This window comes from Netta rufina, assembly GCF_964035555.1.
Source record: "Netta rufina genome assembly, chromosome: 29".
Classification (NCBI taxonomy): Eukaryota; Metazoa; Chordata; class Aves; order Anseriformes; family Anatidae; genus Netta; species Netta rufina.
The window spans coordinates 3,411,954-3,437,985 of NC_140153.1; the positions used below are offsets into that span (position 1 = coordinate 3,411,954).

General features: G+C 64.9%; 2 protein-coding genes across 3 annotated transcripts; both read right to left on the bottom strand.

Annotated features, from left to right (window-relative positions):
* Positions 1–810: 810 nt before the first annotated feature.
* On the bottom strand, positions 811–14,387 carry TUFT1 (tuftelin 1). Of its 2 annotated transcripts, XM_084303119.1 has the most exons (13): positions 14,327–14,387; positions 10,100–10,168; positions 9,666–9,770; positions 9,210–9,296; positions 7,421–7,501; positions 7,011–7,082; positions 6,254–6,367; positions 4,696–4,824; positions 3,879–3,973; positions 3,212–3,317; positions 2,600–2,683; positions 1,878–1,978; positions 811–1,577 (listed from the first exon to the last, which is right to left on the bottom strand). In XM_084303119.1, exons 1-13 carry the CDS (start codon positions 14,384–14,386, stop codon positions 1,523–1,525), a joined length of 1,158 nt encoding a protein of 385 aa, XP_084159245.1. In that variant the 5' UTR covers position 14,387; the 3' UTR covers positions 811–1,522. The 2 variants fall into 2 exon arrangements, with proteins under 2 accessions (XP_084159245.1, XP_084159246.1); XM_084303120.1 differs by lacking the exon at positions 7,421–7,501.
* Positions 14,388–16,149: 1,762 nt separating this feature from the next.
* On the bottom strand, positions 16,150–25,462 carry CGN (cingulin; the record flags this gene model as incomplete). Its single annotated transcript, XM_084303148.1, has 20 exons — positions 16,150–16,291; positions 16,381–16,544; positions 16,633–16,741; positions 16,819–16,937; positions 17,578–17,661; positions 18,921–19,010; positions 19,646–19,807; positions 19,895–20,065; positions 20,432–20,689; positions 20,809–21,015; positions 21,231–21,431; positions 21,534–21,675; positions 21,770–21,918; positions 22,235–22,447; positions 22,525–22,666; positions 22,933–23,084; positions 23,218–23,313; positions 23,515–23,584; positions 23,852–23,952; positions 24,413–25,462. The coding sequence occupies 20 exons, from the start codon at positions 25,460–25,462 to the stop codon at positions 16,150–16,152; spliced, it is 3,822 nt and encodes a 1,273-aa protein (XP_084159274.1).
* Positions 25,463–26,032: the final 570 nt, after the last annotated feature.

Here is a 26,032-nt window from a genome sequence, read left to right on the forward strand (position 1 = left end):
TCTACCCACCCCCGCCCCAGCATGAGGCAGCGGGGGATGCCGGGAAGTGTAGTCCGCCGCGCGGCCTCGCGAGGCGTTCTGGGAGATGTAGTGCCGCGCCTCAGCCGTCGCCCTGGCAACGGGGGCAGCGCTGGAAGGTCCCGGGCCTGGCCCAGGAGGCAGCGCCCGAGGGCGGCGGGGCCAAGAGCCCCGGGGGGGGCAGCCCCGGGGGGGACACGGCCCCAAAACCCCCCCCAGGCCCCAGGGCAGGCTCCTGGGGTGCCCCCCTGCCTCCTGCAGCCCCTGGGGACGCAGGGGGAGAGGGGAGGGCTGCAGGCAGCGGGCACAGCTTGGGTCAGGGAGGGAAGGAGCAGGGGAAGGGCAGGGAAAGGTCCAGTGATCAGCAAGAAGAAAGGGAAAATAAATAAAACCAAGGCACACAGCATCACCAATAGCACACAGAGCCCCCCCGAGCCCCAAACATCTCCACAGCACAGCCCAGGCCATTTCTCTGGTAACATCTATTGAACGGAGCACGGTCTGACAGATAAGGCACGGTTCTGTATTGTGAGGTGCGCGCACAACACACGGCTCACGGCCACGCTCAGCACAGACGCCGGCAGCGCTCCTCTCGATTGCCCGACTCCTTTACGAAGGCAGCACCAGGCAAGCCCCGAGGAAGCTGGTTTGGTATTTTCCAGTTCAAACGTGGGACAGGCAGTCCTCAAACACGCTCCCCTGGAGCTGGACAGCAGCAATCGTGCCTGTCACCACATCCTTGGAAGACACCAATAATTTATTGAAATAAATACAGGGACAAACCAAGCCGCCTCTGGGTTTAAACGCTAGATGTACGTGGGGCACGATTTCTCTACACTCTTGAGAGAGGGACTGGGAGAAGCATGTCGGTACGGTGACTTCGGCCACACGAACCTTTGCCAAGTCCGGAGCAGCCAGATGTGCTGGAGGTCAGAGGTGGAGGCTCCCAACTGGTCACGCATGGGGCTTGTTTTGTAGGAAGGAGTCCTGTTTCAGGAGGATTTCTTTCTTCTTTGTGAGAGTGAATCTTTGCTTTGTTTCTTAAAAACAGATTGAACACCAAGTCCACGGTGGCAAGCTGCAATCTGAAGAGGCGGCGCTGTTTGGACAAGACCCTTCAGAAGCCACGGCTGCTCACGGAGCAGCCCCAGCAAACCCAGGACAGGGCAGGGAAAGCGAGCCTGGCTCTCCAGCCAGGGAGCCACCTCATCCACCACGGGGCCAGCTGGCCCCGGCCTCCCTAGCCAAGCCAGCCTCCAGACCGGCCTCCACGTGGCTGTGGGACCCCGTGGGACAGCAGCGTGGACACCTCGTAGATCTCCCTCCTCTGCCAGCACCGCCCCGGCTGTGTCTGTCCTCGGGTGCCGCGGTGCTCCGGGGCACAGCCCTCTGCTGGCGGGTCCAGGGCAGACTGAGCACAGAGGCCAGAAAACGGCAGTCAAGCAGGGAAGTCCGGTCAAGGATAACAAGGGGAGAGTCTTCAGCTCGCTCTGGCCCTCGAAACTCATGTTTCCACCACTCGGATGAGAGGCAGCGGCTTGGGGCCCGACAGCCTTTTGCTGCAAGAGAGAAAGGATTTGTTCAGCCTGGTGGAACTGGATGGTGCCTGGGAGAAACCCGGGGGGCTGCTCCTGTCCCAGCACTGCTCCTCAAATATTCCTCTGCTCCACGGGAGGGCCCCGTGTTCCTGGCACTCCCCTGAGGGAGCAGCACTGGGCAGGAGAGCCCCCTGCCAGCAGACACAGCACAACATGCTGCCACCCAGGCAGCAGCCCCAAGCCCAGCGCCATCTCCACAAGGCACACGGAGCTGCAATAAAGCCACCGAGCAGCCCAACAGGCCCCGTGCCCCGTGCCTACCTGCTCACGTACTCCGACTTGGAGCGCGCCCTGGAGCTGTGGCCGCCCCGACTCACTTGCTTCTCAATCAGGTGCTCTATGCGGTCGTGCATCTCCAGGTTCTGCAAGAGAAGGGAGGGACGGTTAGTGAAGAGCAGCTGGGACACCAACCACCTGCTGGGCAGCACCGCTCCACTTTCTCTCACACTGGGGAAGGTTTTCCCACGGGAGATGAAACCCAGCCCGACAAAGGGGGGCCAGGGGAGCTGTGTAGGACCGGAGAACCTGGAAGCCCACCCGTGCCATCCCTCCAGCTGGTACAGGCAGCCAGACCCACTCTCTGCCTGGGTTCACCACGGGCTTTGCTCGCACACTGTCCCCATGCAGAGCTTAGTGAAGTAAGTCACCAAGGAGGGAAGAAAATGCTAGAACTGCTGACGCAGGCTCGGTTTTTATCCAAAAAAGGAGAGAAGTTTGACACTTGCTACAATCCCAGAGGCAGGAATGCAATTTTAATTTCTGACACGCATGCAGTCAACTGCAGCTTTGTAGGCAAGAAGGGTTTAGCTGCCAGAGAAACGTGCTTGCTGAGATTATTTTGGACTCCCTTGGAGCTCACGGCTGCTCCAGCAGCCCCGGCTTCACTGGGAGCCCCCACACCAGCCTCAAGAACCAGCACAGCCCTTGGGGCCACATGGGGCACGTTTTCCAAGGCAAAAAAAAAAAGCCCTGCTAGGACACACCTCAGCCTCCAAGTAAGCAACCTTCTCCTTGAGCTCCTGGATCACAGCATCTTTGGCCTGAATCACCGTTTTGGAGTTCTGGAGCTGAAAAAAAGAACGTTTGCAGTTGCTAAAAATCCCTTTCACATACGCCTGGGCTAGATCAGTGCTGAGGAAGGAGGGCAGCTCAGCCAGCCGTCCTGCCTGCAAACACCCACAACATTAACTCCAAGGTCTGCATAAAAAAAAAAAAAAAAAAAAAAAAAAAAAAAAAAAAAGCTTCAAATTAAGTCTGAGAATTAAGCCCTAGGTGAAAGAGCCTCTGCTTACACAGTGAGACTTAACTCTTTCAGCAGGCCAAACTGGGATCACTGAGCCCTTTTATTACCCTTCCCGGGCGCCTGCACCGCCACCGCTCACGCTGCAGTCCTTGGGCTCTCACCCCAGGGTCTGTCCCTGCTCCGGGGCAGCTGGACAGGGCTCTGGGCCGCCTTTGAACCTGGCCCCCTCTGGTTTGCCGAGGGAATCAGCCTCACAAACCAGCAATTATTTGCTTCCAAGCAGCTGAAGAGTTCTTTTCTTTGTTTTTAAACCCCGTGAGCTGTCTCCTCCGTCCCGTCCCGCTCCTCTCACCTGCTCGATCATCTGGCGGACCTTGCGCTGCTGGCTCTTCAGCATGTCGTCCAGGTGGTGGATCTTCTCCCGCAGCATGGCCACCTCCTTCTCCAGCTTGGCCGACCTGGGAAAGCACAAAGGGGGAGTCCAGGAGCCGTCAGACGGCTTCCCAGAAGGGCAGCACTCGCTCAGCTGCACCCAGAGCAGCTTTCAGCAGCCAGGCTTCCCCTACAGCAACACGGGTGCTAAAATATTTCGGCCAGACGAGGTATGGAGAGGCAGAGACAAAACCAATTCAAGCAGGAGCCACAAAGACTCCCGACAACACGCTGCGGGGACACAGGAACATCAGGAAGAGCCAGGCCACAAACGAGGCCTTCCAGAAACATCTCCTCGCCAATTAACCCCCGGAGCACAGGGAGCCGGCCGGGCCGAGCAAACCCAACACCGAGGGGAGAGCCGCGGCCGCTAGAGGTCCCAGGGCAGCGCGGCTCCAGCGCCCAGCAGGGCTGCGGGAGGCGTTTGGAGATTAGTCAGTGCCGGGGAGCAGGGAGCTGTTTTGCAAGCCAGAGCGCGAGCACGCCCTTCGCAGGAATGTGCAGTCATGCCCCAGCGAGCTGACACCCCGACCCAGCGGCGTGGGCTTGCTCCGGAGCTGGCAGCCCCAGCGGAGGCCGAGCCTCACCGGTCTTGTTCGGCGAGTCTGTCGCCTTCCGCGCTTCTCAGCCTCGCCAGCTCCGCTTCGCCTTCTTTCATCTTCAGCAGCAAGCCCCTGTGCTCCTGCGGCAGAGCGAGAGGCCGAGTTACACGCGGGGGAACGAGTCGCAACGCTGCTCTTCGGCCTCCCTCACCGAGCTGATAGAGAGCGGGGAGCTGCACAGCCCCACAGCCCCACAGCCCCCGGGCAGCCTCGCTGCTGAGCCCGTGGGACAGATGGGGGCAGCCACAGGGTGACCAGCAGCAGGAGTCCCTCTCCTTCACCCCCACGCTGCAGGAGGGCACAAAGCCTTCTCCTCCCCTGCTTTTGGGCCAGGGGACGCGCCCCAAGATTGCTTCGTGCTCGTGCCACGCTTACGTTCACGAGTTTAATGTTATTTAATGTTAGTTATGTTTCATGTTATTAGGAGCAGCCCACAGCTGGAAAAGAAATCCAGGCTGAAGGTTGTGTTAATGCCCCCACGAGAAGAAGAACCGGGCAGCTGTCTAGACTGCACGCTCGTCTCTAGGATACCCAGAAGACAGACTCTGCACAGACCAACCAGATCTTCTAGACCTGGGAACCACAAGCCTAAAACAGGAGCAGTCAAATTTATCTGTCCACAACCGCTTCGTCAGAGGCTTCTGGGTAAAGCCCGGTTGGGAAGGGAAGCTCTCCACGCGGCAGGTCCAAGCCCAGGACACATCTCCCGTGGGATCTGCTCCCCAGCAGGTCTGCGGGGAGCTCTGCCGGCCTCGGCACCACGGGGCTCCCCCTTCCCCCGGCACAGCCGCGGGGTCAGTACCTTCTCCATCCCTGCCAGCAGCCGCTGCAGCTCGTCCACCTGCAGCTCCTTCTCCAGCACGCTCTTCTCCGCTCTCCGCAGGGCAGAGCTCATTCGCTCGGCTTCCTCCTGGTACTGCGAGGCCGCCCTCTGCAAACGAGACAGAGACCCCTTTGTCATCAACCCTGGTGCACGCAGGTGGGCGAAGCACCCCGGCCCTCCTCCCCCCGCGTTTTGAAGCTGCTTGAAGCCGCGGCAGGCAGATTTTGCTGAAGGCAGCCGGGCGTCTCAGCACGCAGCCCGACGTGCTTCAGAGAGAAAAGGTTCTTTAGAAAGCTCCCCGGCTTCAAAGCACTTCAAAGGAGCGAGCGCCTCAACGCTGGAGCAATAAAGGGACCTCAGACACAAACCCACGTCCGTGCTCAGCCGTGCGTGTTCTGGGGCTGTTCGCAGGCTCCTCCTGGGACACCTGCCTGCGGAACTGACCTCGGGAGCCAAACATCAACGGCACAGGGACCTCGGGGGCCAGCCTCACGCACGCATCAAAGGCTCAGGGGCAGAGAGGGGATGGGGGCACCCTGTGAGTCCCCACAACGGCCGGGAGCAGGCTCAGACCAAGCAAATTGGGACCTAAACACTGCCCCGGGCATCTCCCACGCCTCCATCCAGCCCCACAGCTGACCAACACCAAGCGAGCCCTCACGGCGCTGCCACAAACACGCCGCTTCCTGCGCACGGGGACGGAGGTGCTCGGGGCAAGCGCCACCTCAGCGGGCGGCCGGCCCCGTGCCGGAGGAAGCGGTCACCGCTCAGCCCCCTCCCCGAAGGACGCCGTGCCCGGCCCGCGGCAGGAAGGCCCCCAGGCGGCCTGGGACCAGTTTGGTCTGCGGGACGGGACGCAAGCGGGACGTCACCTCTCCCACCGGCACGCGTGGCCCTGCCCGTGCAGGCAGCGGAAAACAAACCGAGGGGAGCATTAATCAGCAGCGCCCAGGAAGCGAGGGAAGCCAACGCCGCGGCTCCGTCAGCACCGCGTGGCAGGGAGCTGCTGTCAGCGCCGACCCGGCCCTGTGCGCCCCGGCGGTTTCGTCCCACAGCTGCCTGGGGACAGGCCACAACCCTTCCCAAAGCGCAGGGGGCGTGCTGCAGGAGGCCAAGCTGCTCCTCCCTGGGGGCTACTGCGGGTTTGCAGAGCAAAAATGACCACGGGCAGGAGCCAGGACACAGCAACACGGAGCCGGGGCTCTGCGGTGAAGGGGAGAGCTGTGCACAGCAGAGGTTCAAGAGCCTGTGCAACGACTCAGGCTTCCAAAAATAGGTTGGAAATGAGATATTTCTGCTCAGACAGAGCAGTCAGGCATTGGGACGGGTTGCCCAGGGAGGTGGTGGAGTCACCATCCCTGGGGGTGTTCAAGGAGAGGTTGGACGTGGTGCTTGGGGACAGGGTGCAGTGGGTGACATCGGTGGGAGGGGGATGGTTGGACCAGGTGAGCTTGGAGGGCTTTTCCAACCTTACTGATTCTATGAGAAATGAACTAAAATCACACTTTTCCAACAGGGAAGCGCACAGCACACTCACCTCCAGGTCCTTCTTCTCCAACTGATGGCGCTTCTCAGCCTCCTGCAGCTTTGTGAACAGCCTCTTCGCCGTCTGTCGGATCTTCTCCACGTCGTCTCCCGAATAATCCTCCTCCTGCAGACGGTGACAGGGAAGGATCAGCAGCGAGGAGTTACCAGAGGAGCCCTCCACCCCTCTGTGGGCAGTGCTGTTGGTTACAAAGCCTGCAACATCAACCCTCCACCTGAACAACACGAGGCACTCCTGTCCTCACCTCCCACACCCCAGCGACAGCTTCCAGCCCTCAGATAACGCACACGCTATCACCTGGTCGCCTTCCAATCCCTGTTTTCAGGATGCCATCCTGATCCGCACTTGGGCAACCTGAAACCCGGCGGCGTGAACCAAGTCCCCAGTGACCCATCCTGAAATCCCGGCCCCTGGAACGCCCCTGGCAGCGTTTGGCTCCCAGGCAGCCTGCTCCAGCCGGGGGAAGGACGGAGAGCTGAGGAAGTATTCACAGACCTCAGATCTTCATTAACCCTTCCTCTAAAAGGCCTGTGTGTGTGCAGCTGTAAAAGCCACTGTGTACCTCTGGGCTGTGCTTGGTGCCTGGTCCGACACCAGTAGAAGCCCAGTGCTGGGCTTTGCTGTGAGAGATGAGGCAGAAAGGTCCCACTGCGTGCTGACCAGGCTCAGAGCTACCCGCCGGGAGGAAGACCTCAAAATCAAACTGGGATTTCTTTCCAAGAGCTGACGTCTCTCCCTGGCCACGTACCTGGTCCTCCCAGGAGTTGGAGCGGGGACTCTCGGGGTGCAGCCAGCTCCCGTTCTGCTTCTCCAGCACCACCTGCACGGGACAAGGTGACACCGACGGGCATGACGCCTCCCGACACCGCCACCCGCGCCCGCATGCAGAGCCAGCTCCGGGCACCGCAGCCGCTCCAGGCCCCGATTCTTGCCAACAAACATGCGAGGGTGCGTTTGGCCAGCCAACAGTTTGCTTACTGACTCCTCGTCGCACACTTGTGCAGGTTTCTCATTTCACCTCTACGTGGGACCAACGGGGCTTTCACTTGCCACAAGCACCACGATCTTTAAGGCCCCTTTTATCATTTTCTGGACCCAAAGGTGATTTATTTTTTTTAAAGTGAGTGCCATTTAACGCCCAAGACACGCTCCCGTTACCTGTGCATGCTGTTTATCTCCTTGTCTGTTCTCAAGTTTACTACTTAAGTCTTCCCGCAGCTTCTTCAAAGAACTTCTAGCCTGGCAAAGGCAAGTCAATTTAGCTCGATCTGCACCGACAAAGTCACGCAGCCCAACAGACACCAAACGGGGGCGCGGGGGCCGCGAGGACACCCGGTGCTGATAGGCCATCGAGTGCTTCTCTACCAACCTGCCCCTGGCACCCGTGGGTGCCACGAGTTCTGCCTGCAAGCAGTGCTGGCACCGTCCTCGCCAGGCAGCTTTCTCACACAATCACAGGCAAAAAAAAAGAAAAAAAAAAAAAAAAAAAAGGCAACAACCTGGAGGCGCTGCAGATTTTTCGTTCATTAATCATCGATTTCACCTATGAGGTGCCAAGGAGCCCCTTGCTGTTCCCAGCACTCTCTGCCACCCTGCAGGGCTCAGACAAGTGTGGTCTTGACTTGCAGCTCCCCAAATTAGTCAGGGAAAGTGAGCCAGAGGAATGATTTACGGGCTTTCACCCCAGCTGCAGCAAGCGCTTCGGGGCTGTGGCTCTGGCCCTTTTCAAAGAAAAGCTCCCAGCTTCGCAGCCCTGCCCCGGTAACGCCGCTGGGTTTTAGAGGCCGGAGGCATCGGGGCGAAGTGTTTTGCCTGGGACTGGCAGCGGCAGGACGGGACAGGAGGCAGGAGCAGCTCCCGAGGAGCACCCACGGCCCCGAGCTGCTGCCACCGCGTCCAGCCGTCCTGGGGGGCCCTCCTCGACCCCCCGAGGAGCGCGGACAGGCCGGTACCACCACCACCACTGACTGGTTTAGCTCATTCCCTGCTTTTCACATGCAGGATTAGGTCGTTCTGCACGGTTAAGCTGCTTCAGCTATTCTGACAGGGCTGCAGGCAGCCTCTGCGGCCAAAGCCACGCTCGGCAGCTGCCGCGAGGCCTTCCGAAACCTGACCTGGGGAGCTACGGGAAAGCTCAGATCAGAACAGCTGAAGCCGAAGCCCCAGAAGGGGGAAGGATCACACAAAACTGCAGCATCCAGGCGGCTGAGAGATAAGGGCTGGGTGACTAACGCCCCCGGCGCGCCGCGGCCCTGGGGAGGCTCCAGCGCCGGAGCGAGGCTGCGCTGCAGACAGGAGGCAGCACCAAGGTCTGGCTGCTTTCGGGGGGAAAACATGTGTTCTGGCAGAGGAGTCAGAAGGATGACGTGGGAGAGCTGGAGGCTGCCCTACCAGATCTGCCCTCGCTCTCCCTGGGGCCAGCACCCAGCACAGAGATTCCCCCAGGAGAGCAAACCCAAATTTCTTTTCCCCCCATTTTTTTTTATTTTGGCCAAGTCAAGCTGCCCAGACCAGAACACGCATGCAACCGCTTCCATGTCCTGCAAGCAGCTCTCTCCACCTCCCCAGAAGTCACATCCCCACCAGGAGCAGAGGGAAGGGTTAATCGTCCCGGAGCCTCACCATCCAGTTTACTTTGGGAGATGAGACATACCAAAGAAACTGCCTTTTAACAAGAGGCTCCGGTTGCGCCGCACCCAGGCATGCAGGGGACAGCCTTGGGGGAAAGTCATCACGCAATTCTCTTCAAATTCAGTCCATATAGCAGAGCAATTAGTCAGGCTGAATTAATTTATGGCGCTTGATTAGACTGCTGCCCTGTACAGGCACGTCAGCAGACCGGAGGGTTCAGCCCTGCTGCCAGCTTGTTGCCGTGCGCCCCGCAAGCAGAGTGTGCAGCCCCCCCGCCACCAGCCCCCCGCCACCAGCCCCCCGCAGACGTAGCTACCTCTTGGATGTATCGAACTTCGCTTTTCAGCTGGCTGACGTGCTCCTCGTGGTTCACACCACCCTCGGCCCTCGCCTTGAGATAAACCTGGGCGAAGGAGAGACCTTGGCACCGGCACGGCCGCTGGCTCGCCCACCCCGCGTGCTGGTAGCCCAGTGAGGGCAGCCCAAGCCCAGCTCCTCGGGCACTGGGACCCCCTGGATGCACTCAGCGGGCTCCCCCTTTGCCTCCCTTGGCTTCGCCTGGGGGCTGCTGCCTCTTCCCCACCTCCTCGCACAGCCCCCAGCTTGCAGCCACCCCAGCTCCTCGCTGTGTCCCCAGTGCCCCCCGAGCAGAAGCAAGTCCCAGCTTGGGGAGTGCTCTGCGCCCGCACGGGGAGCTCCAGACGAAGCCCTGTTCTCAGTCCCACTGGTCAGGAAACACAAAGGCAGCGGCAGCAGCGAGCTGGGGCCGTACCTTAATGATCTCCTCATCGCCGTCGTTGGACTTGATGCACTCGGACGCCAGCGAGTGACCGTTGCTCGACCTGTTGGCCACCATGGCGAAGGCTTTCCCCACGGGCTGCAGGACACAGAAAGAGCAGGGACTGAGACGGGACTGGCTGGCACAGCTCCCCCAGCATCATGCACTTCAGCAGAGGAACGAGCGGCACCGAGCAAGGCTCAGGGAACCCGCACCGAATCTTCAAACAAAGTTTTGGAGAGGAGCTTCCCGGCTCAGCCTCCCCGAAACATCTGCCCCCTCCCCACATCAGCTCCTGAGCTCACATTTCCAGCACCGGGGAGGCTCCACCTGGGAGCTCCCACACACAAAGGCACCGGGCAGCGAGACACAGAGCCCGTGGCCAGCGCCACCAGTGCACGAAGCCAGGACCCGCGTGGGGAACGCACCTTCTGCTTCGCCTGCCTGTCCCCTGGCAGGTCATTCGGCAGTGTCAGCCTCAGCACCTTCACGCTCTCCTGAAACAAGAGGCAGGTTTTAGCTTTGAACTCCTGAAAGTTGCCCACATCCAGCTCTGGTCCCGCAGCAGCAGGTGCTGGGCTGGTGCGTTTCTGCAAGCCAGCTCAGCATCGCTGCAGAGGCAAGGAGCACGCTGCCTCCCCCGTGGGTTCAGGCTGCAGCCTACGAAACAACACCCGGATTAAAATGAGTAAGAGTTAGCACACAACGACTGCATTTATCAAATCCATCAAGGCTTGGAGGAGCCGTAGCCCAGCCAAGGCTGAGGTAATGCAGGCGGGCTGCAGAAGCAATTGCTGGACTCATTTTAACGCGAGGAGTCACGGCCATTACCGGTCACGTTGGGGACCTTGGTGACATTCAGTGGCAGCCCCAGAGAAGGGCAAAGGCAGCTGCTCCCAGCTCGGGCACCCGCAGGCACTCCTCCTCTCCCTGCCCTCCCAAGACAGCCCCAACACGTGCCGACCACCGGGGCACTGCCCCTTCCCTGCCAGCCGAGCCCTTCAGGAGCAGCAGCAGCTCCCCAAACCACGGCTCCGGCTGCGTGGAAACTCGTCGGCACCAGCACCCGCGCAAGGACCAGGTTCGCCTTCGTTGCTCCACCAACTCCTCACCCAAACCCTTCCTACCCAAACAGGGGATGTTTCCGCGATGTCCAGCACAAGGCTGGAGATGGCCAGAGAGCCAGAGCACACAAACAGCCTTCAAGCAGGCTGAAGGCACCCAAAATGCCCCATTTCGGCCTCGGGCACTCGCGGTGCAGCACAGAACCCCCCCGGACTGACCTCGCTGGCTCCCGGGCAGCCGTCGCTCATGCTGCTCGCTGAAGGCAGCCCCGAAAACAGGAGCTGCTCGGCGGCGGTGACGCAGGCATCGCGGAGCCCAGCTCGGTGCCCGCGCAGCCACGGGCGCCCGCCCCTCGCCACACCTGGCCACGTCAGCCTCCTGCCCTGCAGAGCAGCGTCAAGGCATTTCTGCCGCCCGGCTTTCAAGCGCTGCCTTCGCCGTCCAAGTCTCGACAAGCCATCTGTTTGTTTCCAAAACATTGTGTGTACACTGCTCTCGCTAGCTCTGCTCCCTGGAGACGAGGAGCCCTCCTGCAGATCGCTGCTGGAGCCGAGCTCCCCGCTAGAGCCCCTCATTCAGCAAGGCCAAAGCTCAACAAAAAAAAAGCACCTGGGCTCTGCGAGCACCCCCTGCCTTGCCTGCAACGTCCACTCCGGGGGACATTTTCCTAGGCAGGAGCCAAGATGTTAGAAAGGGGCAGAAAAGTGCTGGAAGAGCTCGATGCAGGGCACACTCCCACATCGCCCATTTTGCTGGCGAGGTCCATGAGGCGCCCCCAGCTTCACGGCAGCACCAGCACGCAGAGCACCCCCCGCTCCCCGCTGCACTGCACCAAGCACATGGGATGGAGCCTCCCTTGCTGCCGTCCCGCTCCTATGGGGGGATCTCAGGGCAGAGGGCTCGGCACGCAGCCACGCAGCAGCCAGCCCCGGCATGGGCCGCCGGCTCAGCGCCTCGGAGCCACGGGGAACGCGTCGTAGTCTCTTCACGTGTCCCGCTCGCAGCTTTGTTTACAAGCGTGAGGCTCTCACGCTCGCCAGCACGGCCGTCCCCGGCCCGCCAAGCCCACGCGAGGGTGGGACGCTGCCAGCGCCGCGAGGGAATCGCGCTCCCGGGGCAGATGCGCGGCGATAAGCAGCGAGTGCAAGCCCATTGCCAGCCCCGCAGTCAGAGCCAGCCAGAACCCGCACCAGAACCCGAGGGAGCCGTCTGCGGGTCAACGCCGAGCAGACGTGGCGAGGAACGGAGCGAAGCAGGGAGCAAAGCAGCAGGGAGCGAAGCAGCCGGCGCCGCGAGACCCAAGGTCACCCGAGCAGGAAGGGAACCATGCAAATGCCGGCTGGGGACGGCTCCGGCTGCCTCCGGCCTCTCCTGTGCACGCCGAGGGGACGGAGGGGAGGTTTCAGCGGCGAGCTGCGAGGCGGGTGCTGGAGCGGGGCTCTGCCGACCACCTGGGGAGAAGCCTGGCCCCGTCGGCACGGTGTTTGCTGCAAACCCCTCTCCGCACAGCCCTGCAGGACCCCACGGCCGGTCCAGACAAAGGAGGTGACGTGTTCTGGGAAAGCTGCAGAGGGGCCACAAGGCACAAAGCCCCCCTTTAAGGGAGGAAGCAGCCAGGAAGCACCACCAGCCCCTCCGTAAGGGGCACCGATCCCACAGAGGCACAACAGCGTTACACAGCTCCGCCAAGCCCAGCCCAGCAGCACGCACACCCTGGGGAGGCTCAAAGGAGCCCCGGCGACCCCGAGCTCCATCCAACCCCCCCGACCCGCACCCAGGCAGGGGGCTCCCCCCGCAGCCCCTGGTCATGATCCCACCGGTGCCAGGAGGTTCCCGGGAGCAGCCCCCTGCCCTGAGCCCCCTGCCCTGAGCCCCCCAGGAGCACGGGCACCCGCCCGCCCCCGGTGCCGAATCGGGCTCCAAGCAGGAAGATCGGAGCCGCGGGAACTCCCCCGCGCCAGCCCCACTCCTTCACCTCTGGGCTATCATTAAATCAGCCCTGCCTCCTGTTTACAACTCCCGAGCTGCTCCGCGTGGCCCCAAAACAGAGGGGACAGCGGATTTTGGGCCCCCTCCGTTACTTTCCACAGGAGGAGGCAAGTTTTGCAACCCAACAGCACCCAGGAGGCGACGGGCTGCCTCTCACCTCGCTTTTGGGGAGAAAACACAACCCCACGGAGCAGCCGCTTCCTTCACGCCCCAACCTGGCGGGTCCAGCACAGGAGGCTGCCCCACGCCCCGCACCGCGGGCTCACGGCTTTTACCACGAGCCTCGGGAATTCACCGCGATGCGGGGAGCTCTGCGAGGCTCCTGCTGCAGCCCCGGCACTCCGAGGCCGGCGCCCTTCGAGAAAAGGCGCTCGGAAATTCTCTGCCCGTGCTTTGGGTCCAAAAGCCCAAAAAAGAGCTGATCCCCTGGAAATGAAGGCGAGCAACCTCAGCTAGGCTGGCTGCTGGCTTTCAGGTGAAGCCGATTTTAAATCTTTGGGTGCGTTTTTCACCGTCGAGCCCGGCCAACCCCACCAGGGCTCGAGGGAAGCGCCCAAGGGTGCCAGGCAGCCCTCCTGCCTCCAGGATGGGTGCGGGGGCAGCACCAGCCAGGGGTCGGAGCGATCCCAACAAGGGCAACCACAGGGACAGCGCTCCATCCGTCCGTCCATCCGTCTGTCTGTCCGTCCCGACTGTTAAACAGGAACAGGCCTGACCTGACCCAGAGGGTATCGCCGAGGATCATTAGCAAACAGCTGCAGAGCCCCAGCGCTCCAGAGGCAGTTATCACCGTAATAACCCATTAGCTAAACGAGCCCAACTCTGCAATCGCTCCTTATAAGGCCAGGGAAGCTGCGGGGAATGAGGGCTTCTCCCGGGGAGACTCGGGGTGACTCACCCGGCAGGGCTCGGCCGGGCGGCTGCCGGCACCCGAAACGCCGCGGCCCCGGCAGCCGTCGAGGCGGCGTTTTGGGGGGCCGCAGCCCGCCGAGGCCCAGGCCGAGCACCCAGGGGCTCAGTGCCGCCGGCCGGGGGGGGTCCCACGGCCTCGCCGGGAGGTCGGGGCGCACGGGGCCGGCTGCGGGTCGCTGCCCCACCCTGGGCCTGGCCTTTCTGCAGCCGCCTGGCTGCGACGGGGAAGAGCGAAGGAGGTGGAAGGGAAAACAGGAGGCCGCCGAGCAAGCCAGGGAGCGATTGCCTGAGCACGCTCGCTGCTGGCCCCGCACCGCAGCCCCTCGGGGACAGCCGGAGCTCCACTGTGCGCCCCCGGAGTCACAGCTGCTGAGCCCCGAGGGACCGACCGAGGGGAGCCCGGACCCACCGGGGGGCAGCGGGGTCCCGATGCCATCGCCCAGCCTGCAGCAGCCGCTCGCCCACCCGCCCGCCCTCCCAAAACTCAGCGCTTCGGCCAGGCGAGGACACGAGGACGGGGACACGAGGACGGGGGCCGGGAGCAGCCCCCACCCCGGCGGGCAACGCTGCCCCCAGCCCCAGGGCGAGCCCCGAGGGCGCCCCCCGAGCAGCTCCCCCCCGGGACCTCCTCCCCGCCACCCCCCAGGACCGCGAGGAGGCAGCGGGGCCGGGCCCCGGGCGGAGCTCACCGGGCTCTGGCCGTGGGGCCGCACGTCCAGCACCGCGCACCAGCCCTGCCGCCCGGTCATGGCCCCGCCGCGACTGCGGCCCCGCGCCGCCGCCCCCGCGCTTATATACGGCCACGCCCCCGGCCACGCCCCCGCCTCGCGGCCACGCCCGACCAATTGGCCACGCCCCTTCTGCGTTGGCCACGCCCCTGGCACCCTTGATGTGCCGAGGGGCTGCGCCAGGGGGTACCGGGACTGGGCAAGGGGGGGCTGAGCGGAGCCAAACCAAACCAAACTGAGCCAAAATGTGCCAAACCGAGCCAAACTGTGCCGAGCCGAGCCGTGCCATGCCAAGCTGTGCCAAGCCACACCGACCCACAGCATCCCAAAGCCCACCAGGCCGTGCCCCCGCAGCCTTCTCCCCCTTGCACCCCAGGGAGCCCCCATTTGGCACCGCGGGGCTCAGGGATGGCGTCCCTGGGTGTGCCGGGCACTAAGCGCCGCGTACCGCTGCGATGAGCTCAGCCGGCCTCAGCCTCACTGCCTGGGTACCAATGCAATGAGCTCAGCTGGCCTCAGCCTCGCCACCAGCCCCAGGCCCCGTGCGGTCACTGGGGCCACGCGCTGGCTGCAGGGTGGGGACACTGCACGAGGATGGCGCTCCCCAGGGAGCAAACCCGGGATCACGGCCGGCTTTGGTGATGCTCAGCCAGGCACCTCGCCTCCTGGGCACCCCGTAACTGAGTGGCCACAGCGCCCAGAGGGGAAACCGAGGCAGAGAGGGGCCGCGGCACCCCCCCTTGCTGGCTGGGGCAGGGAAGGTGGCTGCCTGCGGCCCCGACACGCGTGGCCGGGAGGAGCCAGGCCCCGGGCAGGACCGGTTGTGCTTGCAGGGCCCGGCCGCAGCGGGGATGCCGTGGGTGCGGTGCCAGGTGCCGGGCACGGCCCTTGGCAGCGGTGACGCAGGCCCAGGACGGGCTGGGTCCCTCCCTGGTGCATGGTGGGGACGTGGGTGTCACCGCTGCCATCACCGTGACCGCCCCCACCGGTTGTAGCATCCCAGCCAACACCAGTGGGGTGCGAAAGGGGAAACTGAGGCAGCGGGGCCGGGGAGGGCCGGGCCCCGGGGCACCACGCACTGCCCTGGCCCTACACAAGCCCAGGGCCGGAGCCAGCTCGGCCCTGCTCAAGGCCATGGAGGGGAACTGCGGTAAACACCTGCCAATCAAAGCAATGGCACTAATTAGCATTTGGCAAGGCTCCCATCCTTGTTAATTAGTGATAACAAGGATTTATCTTGGAGCCAGATCCAGCTGAGCAGGAGGGAGCCTCGTGCCGCCGAGCCCTGGCCCCCACCCATGGCCCCAGCCCCACGCTCCCTCCCGGCCCTGGACCAATGCCGCAGGCACCACACACGTTAAAATGTTTGATTTTATTTAAAATAGCACTTTGAGAGGGAAAAGAGCAGCAGAGGGTGGAGGGCTGGTGCATACAAAAATAAATGGGAGCCTCTGGGGCTGCGGGTGCTGCTAGAGGGGACGGACACACGGACACCCAGCACGAGCCTGCCCCCGGCTCTGCAGCGTCCCTGTGACCGTGTCCCCCCCGTCCCTGCTGCTGGGGGACCCCGGCTCGCAGCTCCCCGGGGCCGCATGGCCCCCGCCACGTCCCTGCTTCAACCACGCCGAGTTCGGTGCCCTGAGACCCGCAGGAAGACAGAGAGGCCAGACGGGGTCCTGGCGGCTGCGGCCCCCCCAGCCCACAACTCGACCCGGCCCCTCTTCCTCCGTGTCGGCAAACGGCTTCGGCACCCAGCGGCCGGATCCTCCGGTGGCCCCGGGCACTCAGCAGGAGCTGGTCTGCAGGTTGGCCTCGTTGAGCAGCGAGGCGATGGAGGAGGGCCCGTAGGCGCTGTCCAGCTCCTCGTCCGAGCTGAGCGCGTCGTCCTGCAGCGACGACTCGGCGGCCGAGCGGGCGGCCTTGCGCCTGCGGCGGGGAGGGAGCAGAGGGCTCAGCACCGGGGGGGGAAGGCAGAATGATGGGGGGGAGGCGGTGGGGAACCCCCAGCTCCCTACCAGGCCTCTTTCTCCAGCGTCTTGATGCGGGCCTGCAGCTGCTCGTTGAGCTCGTGCTGCTCCTCCAGCTCCCGCTGCGCCTTCTTGCGGGCGGCCTCCAGCCGCTCGATCTCCTCCTCGGCCTCGTCCACCTGGCGCTTCAGGGCCTTCACCCGCAGGCTCAGCTGGGGGGGACGCGGGCGCTGGGTCAGACGGCATCGAGCCAGGCCGGGGAGGGGGCTGCACGCCCACCACCCCCCACAACCACCCCACCTGGTCCTTCTGGTCGCTGACGTGCTGCCGCTCGTCGTCGATCTGGATGGTCAGCTCCTTCACCTTGCGCTCCAGCTTGCGGGTGGAGGACAGCAGGACGTTCTTCTCCCTGGGGGGAGCCGCGAGGTGCGGGTGAGGGCGGCAGCCCCCAGCGCATGGGGACGGGGGGTGCGGGGGGGCCGCTACCTCTCCTCCGCCTGCAGCTTGTCCTGCAGCTCCTCCACGCGCGCCTCCAGCTGCGAGACGTTGCCGCTGGGCTTCTGCAGGCCCTCGGAGCTGGCCAAGCGGTTCTTCAGCTCCTTGTTCTGGGGGAGGACACGGGGGGCACAGCTTTTGGCCCAAGGAATAAAGCCGAAAAACTGCTTCTACCCCAAAAGCGCTGTGTAACGTGGCTCTTCTCCCCATGATGCTGACCCGGCGGTGGGCTGGGAGCACCCCAGCTGCTGCGCGGTGCCAGCGGCGCGTGCCCCGTGCTGGTTTTGGCAGCAGTAATGACACACCGGGAACGAGAAGGGCTCAAGGAGCTCATTTCCCATTGATCCGCTTTGCTCCCAGCCAGCTCCGTGTTGGGTAATGAAGGGCTCAGAGCCCGGGCAGGCCGGCGGGGAGCCGCTCGCTGTGGCCCCAGGGCGCAAGGGAAGGGGGGGATCCTGTGGGAGCCCTGGGGGGGCCCCACTCTGCAGCACTTCCCTGCAGCATCCTGGGCAGGAGCCGGGTGGAGCAATACAAGGAGACAGCTCCGAGGATGCTCTGCCTGAGGCTGGGGCACCGGGAGGAAGGGGAAGAGGCTGCATCCAGCCTGGGAGCGGGCATTTGGCTGCTGAAGTGGCACAGCCCCTTGCAAACACAAGGGATGTGCTGGAGAGGGGCAGGGAAGCCGAGGCGGCTGCACGAGGGTCCCCGGGTCCGGCAGGGCCGTGGGCTGGATGCGGCCCCTCCACTCACCTGCCGCTCCAGAGACACCTTGTCGCACTCCAGGTCCTGGCGGCTGGAGCGCTCCTGCAGCAGCTCTGCCCGCAGCTGGTCGATCTGGGGAGAGGGGGACGAGGGGGACTCAGCCCCATAGCGGGAACACTGCGGGTGGCCACATCCCGGGGTCCCCGGCCCCATTCCGCCCAGCCCCAGCAGTTCCCAACGGACACAGAACACAGAAACCCTAGCGAGAGGATTTTGGTTCCTTCCCCAGTCGGCTCTTGCCCTTCCAGTGAGCGGCGGTCGCGTCTCCCCCCCTCCAGGCATGCGTGGCTGGGGGATGAGGACTGCAATTTCCTACTGGAGGGTTTAACTGGTTGGACTGGGATTCGAGGACCTGGCTGCGCTCTCAGCTCTGCCTGGCACCTCCGGGCACTGCAGCGCAGCCACGCTCGGGGCAGAAATGGATTTGATGCTCTGATGAATCAAACCCAAGGTCCCCACGGGCCTGTTGCTGGCTGCCCAGAGCTAAATACACGTTTGTGCGTTATTTTAAGGTTGAGGGAACGTACTTCTGTACCAAGGGTTGCTTGAGTTATGTCTAAGCAGCCCAAAAGTCACAATGATTTTTTTTCGAACCACGCTCCGGTTTCACAAACACCTCTGCCCCTCAGCACCCGCAGTTTGGGCACGTTGAGTACTCCCAGGACAAGTCTCCTCCTGGAAGGATCTCATCCTCGTAGACGTCCCCATTTACCAAATGAAAAATGGGAAAACCCACCCAATTTACCAGCTCACCAGGACAAACCCCGTGTCATGGGGCACCCCAGGGTGCCAAAATGCCCCTTCCACAGCCCGAGGGGATCGCAGCGGGGCTGGGAACGAAGGGTCTGCCTCTCCCAAAGCCCCACAGCGCTGCCACCCGCTCCCTGCACGGACCAGGGGGTCGGCAAAGCCGATCGGTGCCGGTGCCAGGAGGCTCGGCAGCAGCTCACGCCTGCGCACAGAGCTCCAGCACCAGCTCCGGCTTTGAAGCTAATTAGCAGGTGGGTTAATAGAGAGGTTACAGCCAGGAGACTGGCGTAATTTTAGCCCCAACTTCCTGCATAAACACAAACCTCACCCTGTAATTTCAGGGGATTTTTTTTTTTTTTTTTCACCAAGCTCATATAATTTCCTCTTGCACCCGAACCAGCTTTTCAGATGACACCTCGGTTGTATTTAGACACTGGGAGCAATGGGAGGGGTCGGGGCTGCTCAGTAACAGCTCGCTAACGAGGCTTCAACCCGGGGACTGCAGCCAGGAGCCCAAGCTCTGCCCCGGAGAGGACCGGGCTGCAGCTCGGGGGGCTCTGGCACGGCACCGCCCGCCCTACCTGGTCTCTGCTGCGGTTGACCCGCTCTGTCAGCAGCTCCACCGTGGTCTTCTCCTCGTCCAGCTCCACCTCCAGGCGCTTGGACTTCTCCTACAAGCCAGAACAGGTCGGCGTGACCCCACGGTCCCCACGGCAAGGGGACAGGCAGCTGGAGGGGCTGGCTGGGGGCAGCGAGCGCCCACCCGCTCAAGAAGGTGCCGTGCTGCCAGCGATGAGCACCGAGGTGCTGGAAGAAGGGGCTCGCACCAACAACGGGCTGCTCAGCAGCCTCCAGCCCAGCAAAACCCAACCGCCCCAAGGTCCTGGCACAGCCCAGGAGCCAGGAAAGGAGACATGCTCGGAGAAGAGGCAAGAATAACCCTAAAGCAGGATAACCCTCCCGCAGGAGGCGCGGCAGCTCTCCCATGCGAGTTGCGGGGCAATGCTGGCTTGAAGCAAGCCGAGAAGGTCGGCTGCAGCAGTAATTGCCAACTGCAGCACTCCCAGCACTGCCACCCCGCGTCCCTCCTGCCTCGCAGCAGCTCTGGCTGGGGCGCAGCGGGGAAGGCTGGGCGCGCTCTGCCCCTTGCTGTTGGCGCACAGCACTGCAGGACCCGCGCCGAGCGGTGCCACAGGCAGCAAAGCAGCGTTGGATCCTCGTCCCTCACCATCACCCCTCTCCCTCTGCAGGGGGCTGTGGTTTGGAAGAAGCCACGGGTTTGGTTTTGGGGCGCCGCGCCACCCACCTCCAGCGCCTTGACCTGCCGGGAGCGGTCGTCCTGGGAGCGCCTCTTGGCATCCGCCTCCTGCTCCAGGTTGTGCAGGCGCTGCAGCAGCACCTCCTTGTCCAGCAGCGCGCTCTCCCGCTCTGCCTGGCTGTCCTGCAGCGCCTGCTTCAGCCGGGCCACCTGGGGGAAGGGCAGCCCGCGTGAAACGAGGGAGGAGAGGGAGGAGAGGGAGGAGAGGGGCCCCGCAGCCACCGGCCCCCGCCAAACCTCATCCTGCAGCCGGCCCATGCTGAACTGCATCTTCTCCACCTCGGCACCCCGGTCCTTCGCTTGTTTCTGGGAGTCCGTGATCTCCTTCCGTGACTTCTCCTTGAACTCCTCCAGCTGCGACTTGAGCACGGCCAGCGAGCTGTTCGACTCCTCTGCCATCTGCTCCAGCTGCGGCAGAGCGGGGAGAGCTCAGGAGCTGATGGGGGGCAAGGGGCTGGGGGGAACATTTCTGCCCTGGGAGCTCAGGAGCACCACGGCAAGGGCTGCGAGCCCTGCCAGGGCAGCCTAGATGATCCCCTCCTCCCAAGCACGTGCTGGCCCAAAGGCAGCAGGCTTCTGCGGGAGCCCCAGCCTCCTGGGGAGCAGGATTTGCCCTGAAGCGTAAGGGACAATGCGTTCATGATGATCAAATGATCAAATATCCCAGGCTGGAAGGGATCCCTGAGCACCACCACCCTCCAACCCACGGTGCAGAGAGTGCCCACGGTGACACCCAACACCCCCGCGACAGGGCCCTGGGGTACAGGAGCCGACCTCTTTGTTCAGCTTCTCCGTGGTCCGGTCCAGGAGCCGCTTCTGCTCCTCCAGCTCGCTCTTGGCACGCTTCAGCTGCTCCTTCTGCCTCTGCTCCTCCTGGTAGGAGGCGCTCAGCTCCTGGTGCTCCTGCGTCAGCCGGGCCAGGCTGCGCTGCGCCTCGTCCAAGCGCGTCTCCAGCGACCTCTTGGCCATCAGCAGCTCCTGCTCCCGGTCCGTGGCTTCCCCCAGCGACTCCTCCATCTGCCTGCGCTCCGCCTGTGGGGACAGGGCTCGTGAAACTCGCAGCTGCCTCCTGCCCGTGCCTCCAGCACGGCTCCGGGACCCGGTGCCCACGTCCTGGATGCGTGGTGGGGTGGCAGGAACGGGCTCCACACCTCCAGCTTGGTGACCTTCTCCTTGAGCCGGGCCTGGGAGCCCTCCCAGCTCTCGCCCATGCGCTCGTACTCCTTCAGCTGCGTTTCCATGCCCAGGACCTTCCTCCTCAGGTCGTCCTTCTGCTCCTGCAGCTCCCGCAGGGTGGACTCCACCGCCTTCCTCGCCTGCTCCGAGGACTCCCTCTCGCTCTCCAGGGAAGCCTTCTCCTGCAACGGGGCCACAGCATGAGGAGGTCCCGGGGCTGGCTGCTGAGCTGGGAGGGGGCTCAGGGGGACACTTTGGGCTTGTGGCCACCAGCCCAGCCCGCGGGAGAGGGATCCAGGACAAAACGTGGGGCTCACGCAAAGCTCCGTGGGGTCCCAAGACAGCAAGAGCAGGCCGTGGTGGGAACTGCTCCTCTTCCCCTGGCCCCAGCACTCACCTTCACGGCCTCGTCCCGCTCCTTCTGGAGCTGCTGCAGGTCCCTGCGGTACCGCTCGATGGCCCCGTCGCGGCTGGACGCCTCCTCCCGCATGGTGCCCTGCAGGGCTGCCAGCTCCCGCTCCCGCTGCCGCAGCAGCTCGTCCTGCTCCTGCTTCTCTGCCACCAGCTCCCGCTGCGCCTCCCGGGCCTGGCGCAGCTCCTGGGGACGGGGAGGGGGTCACGGGGACCCCTCCTGTTGGCCATCATCCCGCTGGGGTGCAGGACAGGGCTGCACCCTCCGCGCTGCCCCCTCGTCACCCACCTTCTTGAGTGCCTCCAGCTCGCCAGGGTCCAGCGCATTGCTCCGTGCCTGGTCCGCCTCCTCCCGTGCAGCTGAGAAGCGCTCCCGCAGCTCCCGCAGCTCCTCCTCGAACTCCTCCCGCTCCAGCTTCACCTGCAGCAGCCTGGAGAGGGGCAGGATGAGGCTGGCACCCCCCGACCCATCCCCGCGGGACACTGGACGGTCGCACGAAGGCTGCTCCTGCCACCGGTGCTTACTCCTGCTTCGTGGTGCGGAGCTCGTCCTTGTTCTTCTGGAACATGTCCCGCCAGTGCCCCGTCTCCTCCGCGCTCTCCTCCAGCTCCCGCTGCAGGTTCCTCACCACGGCGCTGATTTTCTGCTTCTCCGACTCCAGGCTGGCCTGATCCTGGCGGGCAGGACCGGAGCACTGAGCGCCTGCATCCTCGGGGGATGCTCCAACAGTGCTGAGCCCCTGCTGGGTTAACGCCTCCCAGAGCAGCCTGGGGAAGCTGCACAAGGACACGGGGAGCCCTGTGCCCCATCGGGGAGCCCCACGCCCCCTTGGGGAGCCACCTCCAGCCCAGGGCAGCGGGGTGCTGTGATGGGGAGGGTCTGGGGCAGGACACAAAGCCCGATTCCAGCATACAAAGGGGGATTTACGGACACAGACCCCAGGCTAAGACCCTGCCCAGCGAGACGCCGGGGTCTCCCCGCGGGCAGACCTGCGAGATGCCGTCCATGCTGCGCCGCAGCTGGTCCATGTCGCTCTGGTACTGCTGCCGGACGCGGTCGAGCTCCTTGTCGTGGTTCGCCACCTCCTCCTTCAGGGCCCCCTTCAGCGCCGTCAGCTCCCGCTCCCGCAGCCGCAGGTGCTCCTCCTGCCGCTGCTTGGAGCTCAGCGCCTCCTCCAGCTCCTCGCGGGTCTCCAGCAGCTCCTGGGACACGGAGGGGTCCCCGTGGGCTCGGTGGCGAGGCAGGGGATGCTCGCGCCCCCCTGGACGTGTTGCCGTACCTTGTACAAGGCTTCCCTGTCCGGAGACGCCCCCGAGGCTTCGTGCAGGCGGCCGAGCTCCTCGCGCATCGCTGCCAGCTGCTCCTCGCGCTCACCCAGCCGGGTTTCTGCCCGTCCCCGGGCTGCCTTCGCCTCGGCCAGCCTAGGGGAGAGCACGAGGGGCAGTGCCCCGCTCTGAGCCCCCTGGGAAGCCCAGGGCACATCTCCAGCCCTGAGGGCAGGTGAGTGTCTGCACGGGTGGGGAGCTCGCTGGGCTCCGTGCCTCTGGCAGGTGATGGGATGGGGGCAGCACAGGAGCCCCGCTCCGCTCCTCCAGCCCCATCCCTGCAGCCTTGGCACCCTCAGAAATCCCCAGCGCCCCCCATCAGCACCCCCAGAGCACGCTGACAGCCCCGGTGCAGCTCTTACTCCTGCAGGCTCCTCTGCAGCTCCTGGCCTTTCTTCTCCAGGGCCGCCCGCAGGCGCTGGCTCTCCTCCTCAGCCTCCTGCAGCCGGGCCTCCAGTGCCCTCGCGGTGCCGCTCCGCGCCGGGTCCCTCGTCAGCTCCAGCTTCTGGCGGAGCTGCCGGGGAGGGGACAGCAGTGAGACCCCCGCCGGGGGGACCAGTGGCCGTGGCGATGCCCCCTGCCCGCTGCCCCAGCATCGCTGCCGGGCGCAGGGCGGAGAGCAGGGAGCTCCCTCCGCCTGGCCTCACCTTCGTCTCCTCGTCGAGCTGTTCCTGCAGCTCCTCCACCTTCCTGGCCAGCTCCGCGTGCTGGGGCTGGGAGCACGCCGCGTCCTTGGCAGGCACCTGGGGGGAGCCCCGGGCTCAGCCGGCACGCATGGGCACCGCCGGCCATGGCTCGGCCCCGCAGTTTCCTCCCAGAGGCAGCCTGGCCTCAGCCTCGTGCTGTGCCCCACGCACTAAGAGGGTGTCCACGCGAGCCCCCTGCCTCCCCCTGAGCACAGTGGGGACGAGGCAGGGAGCAGCACTGTGCCGGCCCCAGCTCACCGTCAGCTCCTGCACCTTCTCGAACACCAGGGCAGTTTTCCTCTTCAGGGAGGTTTCGCTGTCTCTGCTCCTGTGGACATCACGGGAAAAGGAAAGCGTTTGGGTATGGAGCGGACAGAGCGGGGTGAGTGCGGGAAGGCAGGGGCACCCCGAGCGCCTGGCTGCTCTCCTCCCCATAGCCTTAACCTGGCTCCAGCCGCCCCAATCCGCAGAGCCCTGCCCCAGGCAACCCCCACAGCAGCGACTGGGGCAGCTCCGCTCCCGACCTGCCCCGCAGCACGCATCAGGAACCGGGACAGGGAACGGCCGGAGCCCGGGACGCAGCTGGGATGCTCACCCCTCCTTCAGGATGCTGTAGATGAGCTCCTTGGTGTGCTCGCTGCTGCCAGGCTGGGCCACCTCCCGCTGGTCCCGCAGCAGGTCCGGGGTGGATTTGAACTGCCACGAGGACGGGAGCACAGCTCCAGCGAGAGCCAGGCACAAACCCCCCACCCGGTGCCCCCACTGAGCCAAGGATGCTGGCCCCTGGGGAGCGCAGGGCGAGGTGCCCGATCTGCACGGGGGGCTGGTGTTGTGGGTTCCTTTGTGTTTGTGCCCCAGCAGGGAAGGTTCTGGCCCAGAAGCCCCCCGAGATGCAGGGGCTGCGGGCAGGGCTGCAGCTGAGTGCTCGCAGGACGTCAGCCCCGCGGGGAAGCCAGAAGCAGTGCGGGTGCCCTGTTCAGCTGAGGGGGCAGCGGCACCAGTGAGGGGTCCCCAACCCAACCCATGGCCCAGAGCCCAGATTAATGAGTGCGAGACCCCCGTGCACCACCACCAGCGCTCAGCCCACGCTAACGCTGCCAGCAGGACCCGACACCCCGCAGGATGAGGCCCTTGATGGGATCCATCCCCCCGGTACCTGCAGCTCTGCCCGGGCTTTGCTTTGCAGCCGCTCGGTCGGGGGCTCCTCCGTGCCCCGGTTCGCCTGCTGGCTCCTTGCCGCCCCCTCCTCCGCCGGCCTGGCTCTCTGCTCCCGGCCCAGGCTGCCGGTGGGCCCCGAGGGCAGGGGGCGAACGTCCCCGCGCCGGGCACCGCTCAGCTCCCGGCCGTCCGGCACGGCACGGTGAGAGACGCGGCCGTCGAGGCTCTGCGAGCGCTTCCTCTCCTCCGAGGGGATGCGGCCCCTCCGGGCCGCCCGGCCCCTCTGCTGCACCTTCCCGTCAAATTTGCTGATGAGCGAGTCCACCGAGGAGAGCGGCTTGGTGTCTATGTCGCTGCCGTCAGCGTCCCCCGGCCGCCGGCGCCCCGGGGCGTCTGAGTCCGAGGAGGGCTCCCTGACGGCAGCCCCAAAGCCGGGCACTTCGCCCGGTGCCGGCCGGGGTGGCCCGGCGACGCTCAGCATGCTGCTGCTTCTGCTGCCGGACAGAGCCCGGGGCTGGTGGGGGCCGCCGGGCTGCCCCCGCGGTGGGCCGGGGGCGAAGGGCTCCTCGTCATCGTTGGCAGCGAGCAGATTGCCGTGGGACTGCGTCCTCCGCAGCTCCTCCCTGGGCGGCCGCTTGGTGGGGGGCTTGTGCCGGGGGGGCGCTGGGACCCCGCCACCGGGCTCCTCGTCTGAGGTGCTCCAGGAGGGCTGCCGGCGCACGTAGGGGTTCTCCGGCAGCTCCGAGTCAGGGCTGACAGAGCTGGGGGGCAGCTCGGGGGGCCGGGGGCCGGCGGGGGGGCCGGTGTAGGCGCCCTCGCTTTTGATCTGCACCCCGAAGGAGTCGCTGCCCTTCTCGCCGCTGTTGAGGACGACGAAGGGCTGCCCGGCGATGCCCTGCACGCGCACCGCCACCCCGTAGGAGCCCGGCTTGGCCCGCGCCTTGGGGGGCTTCTTGGGCTCCTGCAGGTCATTGATGAAGCGGATCTGGACGCCGTAGTCCACCGGGTTCTGCTTCTCCGCCATGTCCGTGCCCGCCGGCCAGTCCATGCCGGGTCTCAGCACCGCGGTCCTGGGGGGAGAGGGCAGAGTGACCCCGGGCCCCGCGCTGCCGCAGACGGCGCTCGGCAGGGGTCTGTCCTCCCCCACACCTCCCGTACAGCAGCCTCTGTCCCTGCAGGGTCTGGGAGCCCCGCGCTGTTCCCGTGTGCCCCTTCCCAGCCTCACAGAGCCCCCGCCCCAGGGAACGGCACCGTGCACGGAGCAGGGATGCAAACGGCGTCCCCAGGACGGGACAGGGACAAGGAGCCCGGCTGCATCAGCGCCGGCACCGCGGGGCTGCCCCAAGCCCGCTTATCCTCGGGGGGCTCAGCCGACCCCCCCGCCCCGAGCCGGGGTGCTTACCGGCCGCTCGTCCTGCTCGCCCTTCGCAGCCAGGACGCGGGGGGGACGCAGCGCGCAGAGCCCGGGGGGGCTCCGCAGCCAGGATCCGCTCCCGCTGCCTCCCGGGTGCCTGCGGAGCGCCGCAGCCTCACTGCAGCGAGCGCCTTGGAGCCCGCCAGCATCGCCGGGCCCCCGCCTCGCCCTGCCCGCAGCCGGCGACGCACGCTGGGAGGGGAC